The 17,988-nt window shown below is 43.3% G+C and overlaps 1 protein-coding gene across 4 annotated transcripts in view; it reads left to right on the top strand.

Annotated features, from left to right (window-relative positions):
* The window catches only part of AUTS2 (activator of transcription and developmental regulator AUTS2), an 801,167-nt gene that overhangs the window by 758,128 nt on the left and 25,051 nt on the right, over positions 1 to 17,988 (top strand). For 3 of the 4 annotated variants that reach the window (XM_075032436.1, XM_075032434.1, XM_075032437.1), the window contains exons 7-8: positions 14,778 to 15,255; positions 16,858 to 17,111. In XM_075032436.1, the coding sequence (XP_074888537.1) occupies positions 14,778 to 15,255; positions 16,858 to 17,111 (732 nt within the window). The remainder of the gene's footprint in view (positions 1 to 14,777; positions 15,256 to 16,857; positions 17,112 to 17,988) is intronic. The other variant, XM_075032435.1, reaches the window with a different exon arrangement.

Raw genomic sequence — 17,988 nt, 5'->3', positions numbered from 1 at the left:
TAAAAATAGTATAAAGCTGAAAGGGGGGGGGGTGTTTTCCTAATTTTAAAGTATTTTCTTAAACTTAAATAAATGTTATTTGTAAAGGTTCCCCTCACTCCAAGATGGATATTTCGTGCCACAGATGGGCCTATTCTTAATTTACTTTGTAAGGCACTGAACCTTCTGTTCGACACTGCCATCTGCAGCCCTGTGGATTTTAGGACATTTGGATAAGGCCTCTCTCCCATCAGCCAGCTTGTGGGGCTGGGCCTCTGCTCCTTGGAAACAAAACCCGTTATGGAAATGCCCTTTTTTCCTGCTGCCTTTCTGCCAGGACCTATCTTGCCACCTTGCTAAATTATAGCAAGAGATTTAAATGAAAGCCTCAACTGGGAGGAAGCTTGGGGTCAAAGTCTGTGATGTGGAAGATTTAAAGGCTGTAATGCTGCAACAAGGGCAGCTGTGTTGACTCCTGAAACCAAGTGAGCACCTTGTTACCCAAATTGCAAGTATGAAGCTGCCTTCACTTTGTATTGCTAAGCATTTACACTGTTCTACCTGAGACAGATAGCAAAAGAGAGAAAAAAAGAAAAGGGATTATTGTGGCTATTTGTAGAACTGATTTGACTGTGAGATTATCCACAAGAGTAAAAATATTTACATCCCAGTTGGTTAAAAATCTGTCCAGAATGTCTATTTGTTTAGTTAGCATTAATTACCTAAACCAGCTCCTTCTGGTAAAAGACTATTCAGTGTTTGGTTAATTTCCAAGATTCAAACATTTTGCTTTAAATTACTCGAATTTGGACGGAAATGTACTCATGCTAGTTTGCTAATGCAGTGTTAGGAAAATGGGCACGCCGCACCGTGAGCAGAAGTCGGGGGGTTGGCACGGTCCCGCCGGCGCATGGCGATGTGAAGCGATGGGACCCAAAAGGCCGCAGCCCTCAGCTGAGCCCTGCAAGAGGAGTTGGGCTGCCAGCGGGAACAGTGGGAGAACAGGAACCGAACCCCTTCGCCCCCAACTCTGCAAAACTCCCGAGCCCGTCTGACCCTGATCCATGGTTAAGTGAGCTTTAGCATGTGCTGGAAGTTAAGCGCGTGCTGTAATGCTGCCCTAAGAAGGGTGTTTTCCCTGATCAAAGGCCTTTGAGAGGAGGAACAGAGAGGGGAAAATAAAATGTGAGTTATTCAGCTGTTGAGATAAAAACAGAAGTTGAGCAAGAAGAACTCCTTTCTCAAGGGTTCACCTGTGCTAGATGGAAGATGTTCAGATATTGCATCCCAGGCCAGCTCTGCAGCGCGCCAAGCCAAGGGAGGCTCAGGTGAACGGGGTTTTTCTGCCTTGTACCTCAAAGCCAGTTCCTCAGATAATGTGGAAATTCCTTGCTTGCAGTTTTTGCACGGTTCAGGCTGCCAGCTATCTGAAGGAGAGTTGCTGATTCCTTGCTGGAAAGGTTTGGAGCATGAGCTGTTGCTGGCACTTTGCAGAGCTGTTGAAGTAACAGGCGCAGTGTGTAGTCCTGGCTTGGGGGAGGGCTGCTACCGCCACCCCCAGCTCTAGAACACCGGGGGTGACCCAGACCCAGGAAAGCCTGGCTGTAGCACCAGCAAGCAGGGAAGTCGATGACACCTTTGATGAGATGACATAAAGATCCCTGAGCAGGTACACCCTGAGCACACCAGCACCTGGGCACACCGCCGCTGCTGCACCAGCTGGTGCACGGGAGCCCAGGTGTCTCTGTTGTGTTCATCCAGAAATCAAATAATCAGCTGCTGGTTAATCAAGAATTGACTCTCTTCACATCCAGTTAAATATGTGCATAACTTGAGGGAGGCCGAGAGCCTTAATACTGAGGCTGTTGCTAGTTTAGGGAAGTGCAGCAGGTGCTGCCGCACAGGACTGAAGGATGGGGGAGTTTTGCAAGCGTTTCTTTCAGCAGCAATGTCATTTAAAGCCAGCTTTGCTGGTTCAGGCTTGTGGTGGTTTTTAAAAAAAAAAGAAACGAAGAGAGAAGAAGTTAGTTTTAATTCAGATTACTTTTCCAGACCAGCTTATAAAATGGCTGGCGGGGGGGGAGGGGGGTAGCACAGGGTGGGTAGGTATAGCCAAGTGTGGATGCATGGACCTGTGTGCCCGCTGGAGACAGTGCTGTGAGACTGGATCCTCCTCTTGATCTGCCAGGAGTGCAAGTGTGACATGCTCTGTGCTTGCGGGATCTTGAGTTTGCTTTGCAGTGAGCAGCAGAGGTGGAAGGACTCATATGGGAGCAAAGCAAAGCATGGCCTCTGTTCCGACAGGTGCCTCGAGCACTTGTTTCCCCCGTCCCTATCCAGAGCCCCACTTGTTCAACATTTGTTTTAAATTTTGGTCTCAAAAAGGTTTGATAAAGTTAATTTGAAATATTCTGGTGAACCTGTAATGTGGAAATAGGGAGATGGCTTCTCATTTCCCTGCCAAACGCATTTAAAAATAACAAAAGGAGATTGTAAGTTGAGTTGTAGAGCTGCCTGACACAAGATAATGTTAAGGTGAAGAGCTTAGGAGGATTCAGAGGATTATTAGACGTTTATAGAAATAATAAAAATATTATCACACTTCTACCAGGTGGGATATTGATTTGCCAGAGGGAGCAACCCTCAAGGTTCATTACGTTAACCGGCGTCTTGCTGAGAGGGCTTGGAAAAGCTTTCCTTGCGCGCAGGTTATGACTACGTGTTGCATTCACATCATCCCGCTGCATCTGCAACTGGTGTGAGTCAGAAAGCAAATACTGTATTAAATGGACCATTGATGTTATGCATCACATGTGACCTCTATACCCATCCCTGGAATAGCTGTCTCTTCTGTTTTCTGATTTAACGTGTGATGTATTTTGCTGAATTGACACTCACACGGGTGCCTCCTGGAGAGAGAAGATAAATGGGAAACTGTGTTTGTTTATTTAGAGGAAACACTCATGATTAATGGTACAAACTGTTTATATGTATAAAGAGTCCTTGCTCTTACACCTGGGAAACCAGCTGCTGACAATGTGGGGCTGTCCTGGCTAAGTACCATGATTCCTTCCCTCCATTTATAGTGTCGTGGGGAACTGGAACCCGTGTAGAAATCGGCTCACCGTGCAGTCAGCAGCACGGCTCTGTGCCACACATACTGTATATCCCAAATGACAGCTGAGCAAACTTATGAAATAACAATTGAGGATGATTATATTGGTTCTGAGGATTAGCACAGCAGGTAGCCGTGTTGGCACAGGGCAGGGTTTGGGCCAAAGGATAAATACACATTCTTTCTATTATTGCAGCTAATAGGAATCTGCCAGACTTTGAAGCATAGAAAAGGCTCACTGGCCACCTGTGAGCTAATCACATGGATTTGCCTCATTCTGTATTTCAGCTCACTTGGAGCCTGTAATCTAATTTTCAAACAGAGATGAGAAGAGTGAACAATTCATTTTCTACTTTACATGGCTGTGCTGGTAAACTTTTAATCCTTTTAGAATTACAGTTCCTTGCAACATGGAGGCAACACCACAAAGTCCTGTGTGTAAGGCTTGAGTCTTTGAATGCACCAGTTGCTGGATAATAATTAGCCTTAGCAAGGCACAGCATGAATCAAAATAAAAGTTAGGAGCACAGGGAATTTTTCAAAGGGTATTTTGAAGCATGCATAGGCTAACGATTTCGGTTTGTATAGAAAATCCCTGCATTTTGGACTGCAAAAGCACCCTGCAGCAGTCAGAGTTGTCTTCAGCTTCAGACTTTGTACCCCGATGTTGGTGTCTTTTCTGCATGTAGGACACTATTGTGTCAGTCTTGTATTCTACCAGCTAATTAACCATATCATAGTTCCAGTGGAAGTATGTGTGTGGCAGATTTGGCTTTAATGTGGTCTTCATTGCTCACCATTTATTGTGGGACTGAGGGTATTTATTTAGATTTTTGAGTGAGGTGCTGAGCTGACATTAAGCTGGGGGTGCTTATGTCTGCTAAAAGCCAGTGTTCATGCTGGTGTGTTTTAGGATGTGTTCATGTGGCTGCTTCTCAAACAGGTTCTCTATCATAAAGAAAACACCATTGATGTGCTGTTCTGCTGTTTTCATTAAGGACAGGTCCATCAGTGAGCACACAGTAAAGGTGAGCACTGCTGCTTCTGATGTGCGAAGGCCCTTTCACACCAATTCAGTGTCTTTCTAGTGATCTGTATGGACAGCGCAGAGATAATCTAAATCTCTGGGAAGAAACACTTCAGTTAGAGCTTCCTTGAAGACAACATGTACCTCAGTAGTGAACAGGTAGTTCACAAGTACTTCACTCTGACTTTGTACCTTAGCTTGGATTTTGCTTTCAAGTGGGTAGTAAAAAAAGGTAGCATCCCAAATTCCATTTTCTACAAACTTCCGTGGCTAGTGTTCTCTGAAATTTTAGTTAATCTTCTAGCAAAAAGATACAGTGGTACAAGTGATATCCCTGCGATGACGAGCACTGCGAGACCTTTGTTCCATGTTGTAAGCTGGTCATCCAGAGGGGTTAAGGAAAAGACTTTCCTGATCACATAGAGATGCCCAGTTGGCTTGACATGTTGCAACATGTTATTGCTCCAGGTCTGTTGGAGGGCAGGCACCATGCTCGATAAGTCAGTAATCCTATCAAAAATCCTGTTTCACAGAGTCTTTCTGTATGTATTTATAAGGAAGAAAATCCCTCATGTCATAGGTGAATGTGGTGAGAGTAGTTCATCTGATTTGAGTAAAATATGTGACATTGTATGGAGCAATTAGGATATAACTCACCCTTTGCTGTACCAAAATTTACTCTACCAGGAACCACCAACTGTCCTGATGTCTGTGAAACCAGAGCTGGTCGGCAGCACAGCCTTTCTGATTGCGCTTAACATTGATACAGATTGACAGGCACAAATCAGCATCTCTCTGAGACCTGCCAGGTTCCCATCATCTCCCCACCTCCGTGTCTGGAAATTAATTTGACTTAGGCAAATAGTCAGATTTCATTTCATTTGTTTTTGTAGATTTGGTGACTGGGGAGGGCTGCAGTCTGACTGGTGTCCGTTTAGTTCAAGTAGTTGGAACAAACTAGTCAATGTTGAATAGATGTAAAGAGAAGGCTGGGAGAGCCATGGTCACAAAAACAAGATGGCAAAGCAAACATTTCAGAGTAATTATGTAGGGCCTCTTACTGAGGTAGAGAAGACATCAGGAGATCTTTGGACCAGAAAAGGCCCACATTACTTTCACTGAATTCTACAGGAGATAGTGATGTTCCCTTATGAATGGCTGTAATAACAAGCTAGAGACTTTTCAATTTTTGAATTATCATACAGGCTTTAATAGAATATCACATTCCTGTTCATAAAATACTATAGAATGATGTAAGAACAAGACTGGTACATGCCGAAGAGTCGTTGACATGATCATGCCTTTTTCTCAATTTCGTATTCTTTTCTATTTTAATTTCTATAAAGTCTTTTAAGTCCTCTACCACTGTCCCACACAGGAGGAATTTGGTATCCAGAGTCATGTTTACATACAAAGAAAAGCTTTTAGTAACTATGGTGTCAAAGCAATGAAACAAAAATGGAGTGGTAGATCTTCAGTCATGGTACAGCTGTACATTTAAACCTATTCAGTAATTTTGCCCCTATTTTTCCCCCTTTAAAAATTAAACAAATTCTTGGGATGTGTTTTAGCCCAATAAAAGAAATACAGACAATTTAAAAAGAGATGGGCGTTACTGGACATATATAATTGACACATTTAATGAGACCCTTTGTTGACCAGGAACATTGAAATCTTGTTTCTACATTTATCAATATGACCCAGACCAGAAGAATTCTTCCTAAACAATACTATGTTAGAGCAGACAGTTGGATAATGTCCATCTTTTTCTCTGCAACATTGGAAACACGAGCAAAATAGTGCCATGTGTGAGAATACTGTAAAGCAACACTGATCGGTGGAGTAGCGACGTGTAAGCTCAGCAAAGTTTTCCTGTAGACACTAATGAGCTAAAATAGTTGTAATTAAAAGTGCCTATTGTCATGGTCATGCTGAGTTTCATCTTAGTGTTAGCAAGAGAGGCACTGGAGTTCTTAAGCTCTCTGCTTATATGGACATCATGCCTTTAAAAACAGAATAGAAAATTGTTGGCTCTAAAGAACAAATTCACAAAGGAACCAGTGGTATGTGTCTGGTGAGTTATGGGTATGACACCTCTCAGGGGGAATAAATGTGTTCTTTTTCTGTATAAACATATCACACAGATCTTTTTTGTCCTTCATATATTAAACTGAGTTGTCATGCTAAATTCGATCAGTGCTCAAAAGGTGATACTTTTCAAGCTGCTTTTGAAAGCCGGTTTTTGTTCAAGCTCATTCAAGTAATCCTGTCACATACGAGCAGGATGAGCAGATGTCATGAGCATTTGAGGGAATATTGCAGCTACCTGGCCAAGGCAAATCAATAGTAAGGAAGGGGGGGTGATGGATAAACCCAGAATATTTTTCTTCCCTCACCCTGTGATGGGGTTAACCTTGTGCTGAGGTTATCCAGTCCCTATTGATAATTGGAGAAAATTATCAAGCCTTGCTGTGTTTTCTTTCTTTAATTGATTAGTATCTGGTACTGCCACCTCCTTTACTCTTGGCAGGTTTGAAACGCTCTCACCATGCTTCTGTTCTGCCCAGTGGGTGGGTCACAGGGTATTTGTGTAATAGCCAAAACAGTAGAGGGGAAGGCTCTTTTCTGAAGCCAGACTAAAGTGACATTGGACTGGACAGACCTTTGCAAGCGCCGACTCCTCTCTGAGAGGTGGAGGGCTTCGATGTTGCATCTTGGCCTGAGTCTCTAGGTGTTTTGTCTCTGCTCACAGCAGTTTTTGCTCCACTCCCTTTGCATGTGTGCTGGAGCTGAGCTTGTCAGGTTGTGTGGCCTGGGGACAGGTTTGGGGATAAGGACCAGCAGCCCATCCTGTTTTCCCAGCACGAGCAAAGGAGACGCACACACCACCAGCTTGCCTTTTATGAACAGAGTGACTAAACATGTGCTTGAAGAGCGCTTGGAAGGTTGCGGTAGGAAATTCAGTCAAGGAAGATTTTGAGAGAGGAATGTTGTCTCACTGAGCTGGTTTAATGCCTTTTAGGTGTCAAAGTAGCAAACATTCAAATTACGATAATTTATCCAGGCTTGCAAAAGGCCTTTGAGAAGATCCTGAAGAAAAGGCTACTGTGGAAGCTCAGTTGTTACAGACCAAGAAGCAAAGGACTGTTACCAGCAAAATGTAGCTGAGGAAAGGAAAGCAGAGTTGCGTTATTTTCATCATGATCTGTTTGCAACATGGCACTGGATTAAGGGCAGCTGAAGTCTGGAGTCCTCTGCCCTGAGTTGGTCGATGTAAAAGACAGGAGAGCAAAGAGCAGCAGTTACACATGATCGAAGGGTACCTGTGCTAGCTGGAGCTGGACAGAGCTGTTAGAAACCATAGAGAAACATCATCAGGCTGAGAGAAGAGGGACTGAGAGTCAGTTTAGACAAACTCAGAGCAATGCACATGAAACCAAAACATGCAGGTGCCTATAGACCTCGCAGGGCTCTGAAGTAACTGGGGCAAGTCAAGGCAAGAAGCTGGCTGTTACTAGCGATGGTTTGATGCAGACCTTCACTCGTGTCTGCAGCTGCAGGCTGGGAACAGCTACCTGCAATGTGAGTGAGGAATCGGGTAGTGAATAATATGGTAAGGATGAAAATGCTTTGGTATAAATGAGTGGTCCAGCTGCTGAGGGCTCTGCAGTGTGGGTCAGCCGCTTCCTAAAGAAAGTGTTGCAGAAGCGTAAGAGGTGCAACCGGGTAGCAGAAAAAATAACAAGGAGCGATCAGGCATGTGGAAAAAGTCTCATAGGAAGAAAGACTGGGAAGATAGGAGTTGAAAAACTTATAAAGGAGGTAGAAGGGGAAGAAACTTAATTTTGTAAAGGAATTGGTGATGTTGATGGTTTGTAAAGTCTTTTTCTCACAGACTCGCAAGAACCAAGTGGAATTAAAAGGTGAGAAATTAAAACCTTGTGGAAGGAACATTTTCATATGACATGCTAAGAAATTTACTGCTGTGGGCAAGAACTTGCAAATGCTCAGAAAGGACTTGAGATTTATGTACATAACAAGCCCATGGTTGGTATCACAGTTCTAGAAAATCTTGGAAGAAAATCTCAGGCTTTTGGGTATAAGCCAATCTTTGACCAGAGATCAGCATGAGGTCTCATGGCTTGAACAGGTTGTTTTATATATGCTGGCTGCAAGGTTTTTATACTTGTTTTGGAAAAATCTTGTGCTGGCTGCAGTCAGTGGTCGGAAGCATGGACCTCCGGCCTGGTTTAATAAGGCGTTGTCTATGTTTCTTTGAAACTAGGTGTGCTTTACAAATACGGTGACTACAAGACCTGGATTTCTTTAATTAAAATGCAAAATTGAAACAGGAAGCTAAAGCTCTTTGTGCTCAAACCTGTTATTATTCAAGAATATCCCCCAATGACTTTGTCAGCGTTACTTCCCCTGTGGGAAGTTTGCCAGCCCGTTTGAGAAAAGACCACTTCAGTAAGCACTCTGGTGCTGGTAGCTGGCTATTGAATACTTCAGAGTTGCATAGTTAATGATGTAATTTATTGCTTCCAAACTGGAAAGGTTACGAAGCCAAGAGATTTTCCCTATTGGAAATAAACCTTTGGCTGTGCGTGTGTGTGTATGTGTGCGCGTTGAAGCAGGATTGAGCTATCATGGTGTTGCTTTCTCCTAGGGTCTGTTAGGATGTTACAATTGCATGCATCTATTTCCTATTAAGTAAAATGCGATGATTTCTGAGAGAGAGCGGTGTTTGGATGTTCTGTATTTCACTTTCCTCTACAAAGCTATATCCCATTCCTTTTTACTAAGTAAAGAGGCACTTTTAAAAAAAAAAAAATCAAACATCAAGTGCTTTCAATATATACTCACAGTGTACAGGATATAGGAGTTACATTTATGGCGTATGTTCTGTTTAACAGCTGGATGAAATAAATTGTTTCATGTGAAATATTGGAGGACTCTGCATTCTCAAATCAAGGCCAGAAGCAGCTCAATGACTGAAGAATTGTCAACATCTTGTGCAATTCCACTAAGTGCTTCTTTTCATTGATCTGCAGCTTTATTGTTGACAATTAAATCCATTTCAACGCAGAAGATAAACATTTTTAACAGGAGGTAGCAAAATCTTTTGTCCTGAATGATTTTCTTCTCTGTTTTATAATTAAGTACAAAGTGTGTCACAAGTCTTGCTATTCAGTTGTACTAAATACCTGCTTACTGTGGAATAATTGGTATCAGCAGATGACAGAGCTGCTAGTAACCATGCTTTTGAACGCATGTTTTTAATTTGCATAATCAAATACTTTGTTAGTGTCCTTGGAAATTAGGATGAAAGATGACTGTGTGCTAAAAATGAAAAATTGTTTTTAGCAAATTATGTGTATCCAGTACAACAGATGAATTGCTCTGGGGCCTTTATGATACATGTTGGCTGGTGTACCCAACAACCTCCTCCATCCTTTGCAGTAATAGTTTCTGTCATCTGCCTTTATTTATCCAAATGTTTCATTGACCAATGTCTAATCAATATGAAATGTACAATCAGGTCTTAAATCTGATTAATTATTTCAAGCCTTGTAAAATGCTTTTTGAAGTATACCTCCGAGGGCCGGTGGTCAGCAGCGTATACGTTTACTGCATTCCGTTGACTTCAGAGAAGTTCTGACGGTTTGTATTGGTTGTGACAGTTTGCACCAACTGCCCACTTATCCATGTTAAAACTGAAGAAAATAGGTTTTATATTTTTTGAAAAATCTAATTTTTTATCTTGCTTTAAAAAGTTGGCAGAAAATTTTAGTTAGGCAGAGGTAATATTGTCAAGAGAAGAGTTTAACTTATCGAAGTAGTAAAAGAAAATGAATGGCATTTTTAAGTTAAACAATGCTATAAAATATTCCCTTGGTAGGCTGAATGCTCAATCCCAAAGATAATGCTGCAAAACACTGAAAACTCCTATAATTTTCCTACTTGTGCAATAAGGACTTTGAGCTTAATCCAAACCCTCAAGAGAATGGAAAATTCAGTGTTGATTCTGAATTGCTCTCTTAAGACGCCTGAATACTCACAGGCCAGACGCAGAGAGGCTGAATCCTAATGTGGACAGAAGGAGGAGTGACAGGATATGATACAGTCTGATTTCTGAATGAAACTGAGTTGTGTCAGACCTGGACATGGAAAAGTTGGATGATTTTGTGTTTAGAAAACAGGTTTGGCCACTGTAAGTTGACAGCATCATGCAGGACGTTGTCTAAGGAGATTTCATTCCCCAAGTACCATCGGGTCAGGTCAGAGCTGCCCAGTTCATATGTCCTTGGCTGCCACTCGGGACCTGGCCAGGTTGGTGGTGCCCCAGTTCTCGTGATGAAATGCCCTGTGCTGGCACTTAGCATCCTCTGTGGTCTTTGGTGCAACCAAACACGGTGAACCCATCTGCAAATAACACTTGAACAGGCAAAATTAGAGCGTTCATTATTGGTGAATCTCTGGGAATTTCAAATTTGGCGAATTTCAACAGGGCCGTTTTGTCAGCAGAAGAACAGTTGGGCTTCGTCTTGTGGCTGTGATGTTCTCAACTGGCCATCTCTGGCCATCCTCTAGCTCTTTTGGATCACCCAAATGGTACAAAGGAGCCAGAACAGAGAGTTTAGGTCAAATTTTACTGGTTTGCACATTAGGAAGAGAGGCAACGGCATTTCAGCAGAACGCTGCATATAACCTGTGTTCATTATAAAAATCCATGTCTTTTAATGGAAGTGTTTGCATGCACTGTGTATTTCTCTGTTAACGATGTGTATACATATAACAGATATGGGTATAAATATAAATGCATATGTATTACACGTAACATACATGTATACAGACACATGGGAGTGCATGTGTATATGTGTATGTTCATAGAATGTGTATAAAATATAATGTAAACTCACAGCTGCAGAGTCTCTCTAGTTCACATGCAGTCATTTGGTTTACTTTCAGGTCTTCCCAGTGTGGCCTTGTCTGCTCCTCTGGTGTTATTGAGCCAACCAAGTAATAATCACGTAGACACAGCAGACTGCTAACAGCACTTGTGTTACTTGGAGGGGACTGAGAGTCCTGCATCTTGAGAGGTCCCCAGATTGTGTATGTTAAGTGAAAAATAGAGGAATTTGAGATTTAAGACACAACAAAGGGCAAAGACAGGAAAGGAAGATAATGGAAATTGCATGTCCTGTCTGTGTGGGACAAGCTTAGCCAATATTTCTCCTCAGTCCTCAGAGAGCATCGAATCATGGCTTTATTCCTTTTTCAGTAAAAAGACTGACTGCTGCTGGATGCAATATCAACCCAGTGGAAAAAGGGAAGCCTGTGTCAGCACAAAAGTTACATCACAGTTACTGCTCTTCTGAATACCGATGCAGTAATTTCACTTTATCCAAAATAGAGTATGGACACTGCCATCAAATAAAGTTAGCTTGCTTGCTTCTTTAGCTGTTGGATGGAGATGAATTCCAATGATGTATAAACAAACTCAGAAAGTTGTGTAGTTGGCTTGTCTGTGTCATAGTGACATGAAGGATTTTTTTCCCCTTAGTTTTTACACTGAGCTAGTCAGTCAACATCCAGAAATAATGTGATGTGCAAAGACGTGCTGGTAGAAAAAGAGTAATATTGTATGTATGACCTTGAAGTACTGTTGATGAAGGCTTGAGCCCTCCTTATGAAACATAAAATTGGTAGCATTCATCACTGATGTGGGATTTCAACTCCCTAAATAGATACTGTGGGATGAAGAATTCTTTCTGTTTTATGTATGATAATTATCAGTCATGCAGGGATGCATGTACCAGGCATACTGGGGTTAGAAAGACTCCTGGACATCTGATAGCGTTTTGGGGTATAGCGTAGGTGCAATGGTGCAAGACGAAGGGAGGGAGAAACTGTGCGCACGTTCAGTGTTTGACATTTGGAATAACATTATCTTACTAAATACAGCATCTTCTGAGCTGTGAACTAACAGGAATGGTGCTGAAGGGGCTGTGTAATGAAGATGTAAGCAGCAGCAAAAAATACCCAGGAGACACTAGGATTCATAGCCCTTTTCTCCAGGGGCGGAGGAGCAACAGCGTGAGGAACAAACTCCCCAGCAGAGAGCTGTGCTGAATAAATGTTACACACACAAGAGACTCTAAAAATATCAAATGAAAAGATGTAATGAATGCACTGAGTGCAAGGTGTTCCCCGTAGATTTGGAAGCATCACCTCTGCAGGATTTTCAGACCACCTACTGTATTCATCTTGTAGGGAGTTTCTAATGACAAGGCTAAGCCCTCAAAGCCCTAATTATTAAGCCTTTCTGTCAAAAAAAAAAGATAGATCTGGTAACTCTTACACCTGTAAGGACTAGGAACATAGATCCACCTATTCCTGAACAAACTGTTGCTCATTTCTTTCCTCCCTGGGGACCTGCCTTAACACATGTGGCGATCACGCTCTGTCTAACTTACAATGTTTGATCAAACAGGATTGATCCAAAGAATTAATGCAAACAGAGTTTCCTTTATTTAGAACCTCACATTTAATTGCAATGAGGTAGACTTTGGGCATACAGCAGAGTAATTATTTTTATTCCTCTGGAGTCCCACTATTGCCCCCAGTTTTCTGATCCAAATTCGTAGAGGAGCCTCTGTGCCTGTTACAGATTGCATACTACAGAAGTGATTAAAGTACATCCTCATCAAATAAGTCTGTTTACTTTTCCCCCTCTCTTTCTCTCTCTTTCTTCTCCTCTCTACCTCCCTTTTGCCCCAAAAAGTTTTTTTCCCCATCTCCTGTCTACAAACTATTAAAACAATCTGAACTCCACTTTACCAGGCTGCTCACCATTGCACAGGGCCTGTAAACCACTTAGTAATAGGGGGCCTGACATGGGGTTTTTTAACTCTGCATGAAATTAAACCCAAATTATGATATCTTTTTGACACATTTCTGCCAGGCTGTCTCTGGCAGCTGTAGTGATGCGAAGGCCGGCAAACACGCATGTGCCCGGGCTATGGACTGGCAGAGTACACTCCCCATCACCTTTAGTTGCACTCCTTTACTTCAGGATTAGAACAATGTAGCTGTCAACAATTTTCTCTGAACCTATATTATTTTCTTATGCAAAGTCCAACTGTTCAGAGTTGCTGTGCGATACTGCCCTAAATGGTGCTCCTAATTCCCCCTGCCTGCCTGGCTGCAGGCATTGCCTTTTCCAGTCTTCCCCCAGATTTGTTCAAAGGAGTGCCATGCATCAAATACTCATTGGCAGAAGGTGTGGGGAGTGATTCAACTGGGAAATCACTGTAGAGCCCCAGTGAGCAGAACTCCACTGTAGCAAATGTTAAAATTATAATAATATCCATTATTATCAAAGAGTTGGAAAACAAAACCAAGTCATTCCATGACCAGCCAAACCAAAAAACCTTGGGTTCCTACTAATACGGGTTTTAAGGTTTGAATCTCATGTAATGAGGCACAGAGCTCACATTGCATTTGTTCCCTCAGTGGGTCAGTAAGGGAGTGATGATCGAGTAACAATAATAGAAAATAGTAGCACTAAACAGGGTCTCTCTACCAGGTGGTTTATTTTGAGGAGAGTTATCAGAGAAAGAAGATGAGAGGCAGATGCACACACTCACATGCAGAGTGTGTTGTCCAACTCTCATGTCTTTAAAGAAAACATATTCAGGACTAATTACGTTGCCTTCTTGACTTCTTGGGCCATTCTTCTGAAAAGTAATGTCAAAAATGAATGTCACCGAAGGAAAAATCGAGGCAAAAAAATATGTTATTTCCCTGAACCTTTTTTTTCTGTTCATCTGGCAGCCCAGATAATAGAGATGTTATAGTAAACATATAATAGTAATTAGGGATAAAGGGACGTGCCTAGAAAACAACCAGTTCTCCAAGCAGAGAACGCAGTGGAGCCTGGCTTCCTGCAGAGCTCTCCCCCTCGCACTGCAGCAATTTGTGCTTACGTGATTCAGTAGATAATTTAAGTGGTTTTTATGTGATCATTTAGGGACTGATTTTGCCAAATATGCATACAGATTATGTTGCCTACACTCACAAATTTATCAGCACTGTTTTACGGCCCCAAATCTCAGACTCACGCGATTATTGTGCAAATCTAATTTTTCTTACAAATTGATGAAACGCTAGCACGGTTGCATGGGAAAGTTGGGAAATGAATCCCTAGGAGACAAGACCCAGAGGGCAAGTATGGAGGACCCAATGTATATTGTGCGACAGAGACAGACCGAAGCAAAGCACAACCCCTCGTGATATTTTCCCTAAGGCAGAGGTGGGGATTTTTGGGAGGTCTGACTCAGGATTCTTAGAGCACTTGAACCACTACACTCAGTTCAACTTTTGTGCACTTGCTTTTTTATACATTAATGAAGACAACCAGAAACTCTCTCCTTACGATAAAAAATAGGAGAAGAAGTATTAGGAGAAGGACTTGAGGGTTAGGGATGCTGCTGGAAATGACTTTGGATTTGGTTTGGTTTCACATTGGCACAGTCCTTGATGAGAACAAAACGTAACTGCCCGGAGCGCGACTCTGGCACAGCAGTTAGTTTGGTTTTGCCCATTTCGTCACGCACTTAATTGTTCTATCTCTTTCTTTTGTTGTTGCAGATAAAGAGTTAGGAGTCAGTACGCTAGCTGAAAATGACGACCCTGGTGCTAGGGGCCCAGCTGTCCCGAAAATATCAGGATTAGAAAGGAGTCAAGAGAAGAGCCAGGACAGCAGTAAAGACCCCATACTTGAGCCTGTGGTGCCTAAAGACCCTTGTCCTCAGGTGACACAGCCTTTGGCCCAGCCCCAGTTGGAGCCGCAGCCTGAGGCACCCTGCCCCAGCCCTGCGCTCGCCCCGCGGCCGGAGGCCCCTGCCCAGCCGCCCCCGCCGCCAGCCGCCCAGCTGCCACCAGCCCCAGAAGAAGCCGCCCGCCCGCCTGCGCCGCAGCCGCCCGTCCAGCACCCGCCCCGGCCGCAGTCGCCGGTGCAGCCGGCCCATCCAAACCTCCCTCCGGTGCAGCCCCATCCGGCCTCTCAGAGCCTCTCGCAGCCACTCTCTGCCTATAACAGCAGCAGTTTAAGCCTCAACAGCTTAAGGTAGGCGAACAGAAACGCGTGCGTGCTGAAGCCCCCTGTCTCTGCAGACTTGCTGCCCGGTGGCAATGCTTTACTGTGCCTGGAGGAAGTGGAGATGAATTAGCTAAAGGAGAGAAGTGGCAGCACATCCTGTCCCATCGCTGGGGAATAAAGGGGACTTTGTGCATTTAGCCGTAATTCCTTCCCTGAAATGAGCCAGGATCGCTTTATTTCTGATCTAGTGTTCCCATAAATGCTAGGTATTCCCAAGCACTTCATTAATTTGCTTTTACTTTTCCTGCCTGTCACTGTATACTCGGGTTTTTGGAGGGGATTTTATGCATATGGACCAGGGGAAGAAAATCCCAATTCTTGCAGGTTGGGCTGCTCTCTGAAGGCTAACTTCTCTTACCCTCCCATCCCTGTAAACATCTTCTGATTTCTCCAGCTACTGACAAGCCCTAGAGCAAGAAGTATGATAGAGCTGCTGTTGGCCCTGCTGACAGCCTAGCACAAACGGTCTTGCCCCAGTGACTTTAAAGCTTAATTTTTTCCTGCACTGCTGACACCTTGCAGTCTTCAGTGTTTTTCTCTTCACCTGGCCACAGTGAGATAAAACTCTGCCTTTTATAGGGGGATAACAAAGATGAACAGAGAGATTAAACAACATGTTCACAGGAACACATGATGTCTCTGTGAGTCAGGGACCTCAGGTTTCCCCTACTCTAAGCTAATGCTGTCAGTACTAGGTCATCTTCACCAAATCTGAGCTTCCAGCAGGCAGGTGGTGTCCTTCAAGACCTGGTGAACCATCGTTATGGTTGCTTCAGGGTTTGACTAAAGACTGGGAGGTGTTTAAGACCTTCATTTATTTTTAACCAAGTTGGTATTGCTTGTCTTTAAAAATCACTGCAATAGAAGCATGTCATTACTTGAAATAATGACAAGTAGAATTAAGCATTACATGAATATATTTTAAATACTCATTAGTAGGAAATGAAACCTGAAAAATTGCAACCAATGTAATCACAAATATTTATTTTGCTGACTCATCTTCTCTTTATATCGTGGGGGTAGAGAGAGGCATTAACTGTACAATAAGCATATATGCATTGTTGCCTTCTCAACTTCGTTTCACATTTTCTACAGTCTTTTGTCTTACTAAGTCATAGCAAAAAAACCCTAAACTTTTATTAATCCAGTGATCACTGATTTTGAGCTTCATTTGCCTGAAAACACAAGTCGGAAGCAGTCGTGTAGAAAGGACCTGATAATTAAGTAACGAATGCACAGGGTTGATTACTCCTTTGTGTGTCATTCCTGTGTTGTTGGAGGACAGAATATCAGCCTCTTAGAGAAAGGGAGAATATGTCTTGAGTTTTGGTGTGGAGAGACCACAGGAAGTAAAAGATACTAGAAAAGGTACAGCAGATGGTTGGAGAAAGGAGTATCACCGTGGTATTGCTAGAAAAGTAGAATAGTAACTTGCATTTATAATGTATGACTTACATTAGTAATGTGTTTAACGTGGGCCACACATAGCTTGGTGGGGTTGTGTATGTGTACATTTGGAGCTTTTCTCTCTTCCATGCAACACTTAATTGCTTTTCTTTTCATTAACAGCAGCAGCAGAAGCAGCACTCCTGCCAAGACTCAGGCCCCTCCTCCACACATATCTCACCACCCCTCAGCCTCACCATTCCCCCTCTCTTTACCCAGCCACAGCCCGCTGCATACCTTCACGCCCACCCTCCAGCCCCCCGCACACCCACATCACCCCAATATGTTTGCCCCTCCTACGGCTTTGCCTCCTCCACCTCCATTGACGTCAGGGACACTGCAGGTTCCAGGACACCCAGCTGGTAGTACTTATTCAGGTAAGAGACAGATGGATCATGACCCGAGCATGTCTAGCGCAGCGTAGGAAGCCAATTCTCCAGTTTTAGTCAGAATAATTCCTTTTGGTCCATTCGGTGGGAGCTGTTGGTTGGGTAGAGGCTGTACTCATTGCTGAACAATTTGGAGTGATATCAAAGCCAAAAACACCTAGAGATACCCAATGACATTTCTTCTGCCCTGGGAATGAATATTTTTGGAAGGCCCTGCTTTTTCCATGTCTATTTTTTTCTCCCCATGGTAAAAACACACTAGAGTTCGTAATGTGCCCACACAGAATATGTGACCCCCCTGAGCGAATGTCTTTGCTGCAGTTGTGGTCTGTGCTCAGCCTTGCTTCCCTGGCTAGAGGGAAGGTCTCCAGTGGCTGTGCACACAGCGGTCCTGAGCTCGTATATGTGCAAGGGTTTGGGGGGACAGGGTGGAGATGTAGAGATTTTTATCAGTGGAGAGAATGGTGCTCTTTTAGACTTGGACTGTGGGGAGCTGTGAAGTGTCTGTTCTTCCTGGGTCACTGAGAGGGAACTGGGGGAAGAAAATGGAGGATTTTCAGCATTTGAGTAACATAATTTTGTGTCCATGCAGCAGGGTACTCATGTTAGCAGCAGCCACTTGATGTTTACTCTCACTCCAGCTTACCTGTACCTCCTCACCTATTTAGGACTATGTCCATGTCCATTCAAATTCAGGGAGAACCCTCAGGTTAATGCTCAGAGGAATGCTGTAGTGAAGACAGGCTTGGTGAGAGAGGGGAAAGGGAGACTTTCGTCTGTGTCCGAGGCCTTTGGGGAAGATCTGAGGGAGCTTTCTTACCCTGTATAGTGTTGTGATTTACCACCAGGAAGTTTTAAATACAGC

Source organism: Buteo buteo, chromosome 7, assembly GCF_964188355.1.
Source record: "Buteo buteo chromosome 7, bButBut1.hap1.1, whole genome shotgun sequence".
Lineage (NCBI taxonomy): Eukaryota > Metazoa > Chordata > Aves > Accipitriformes > Accipitridae > Buteo > Buteo buteo.
This window is presented reverse-complemented; position numbering and strand designations above follow the sequence as displayed.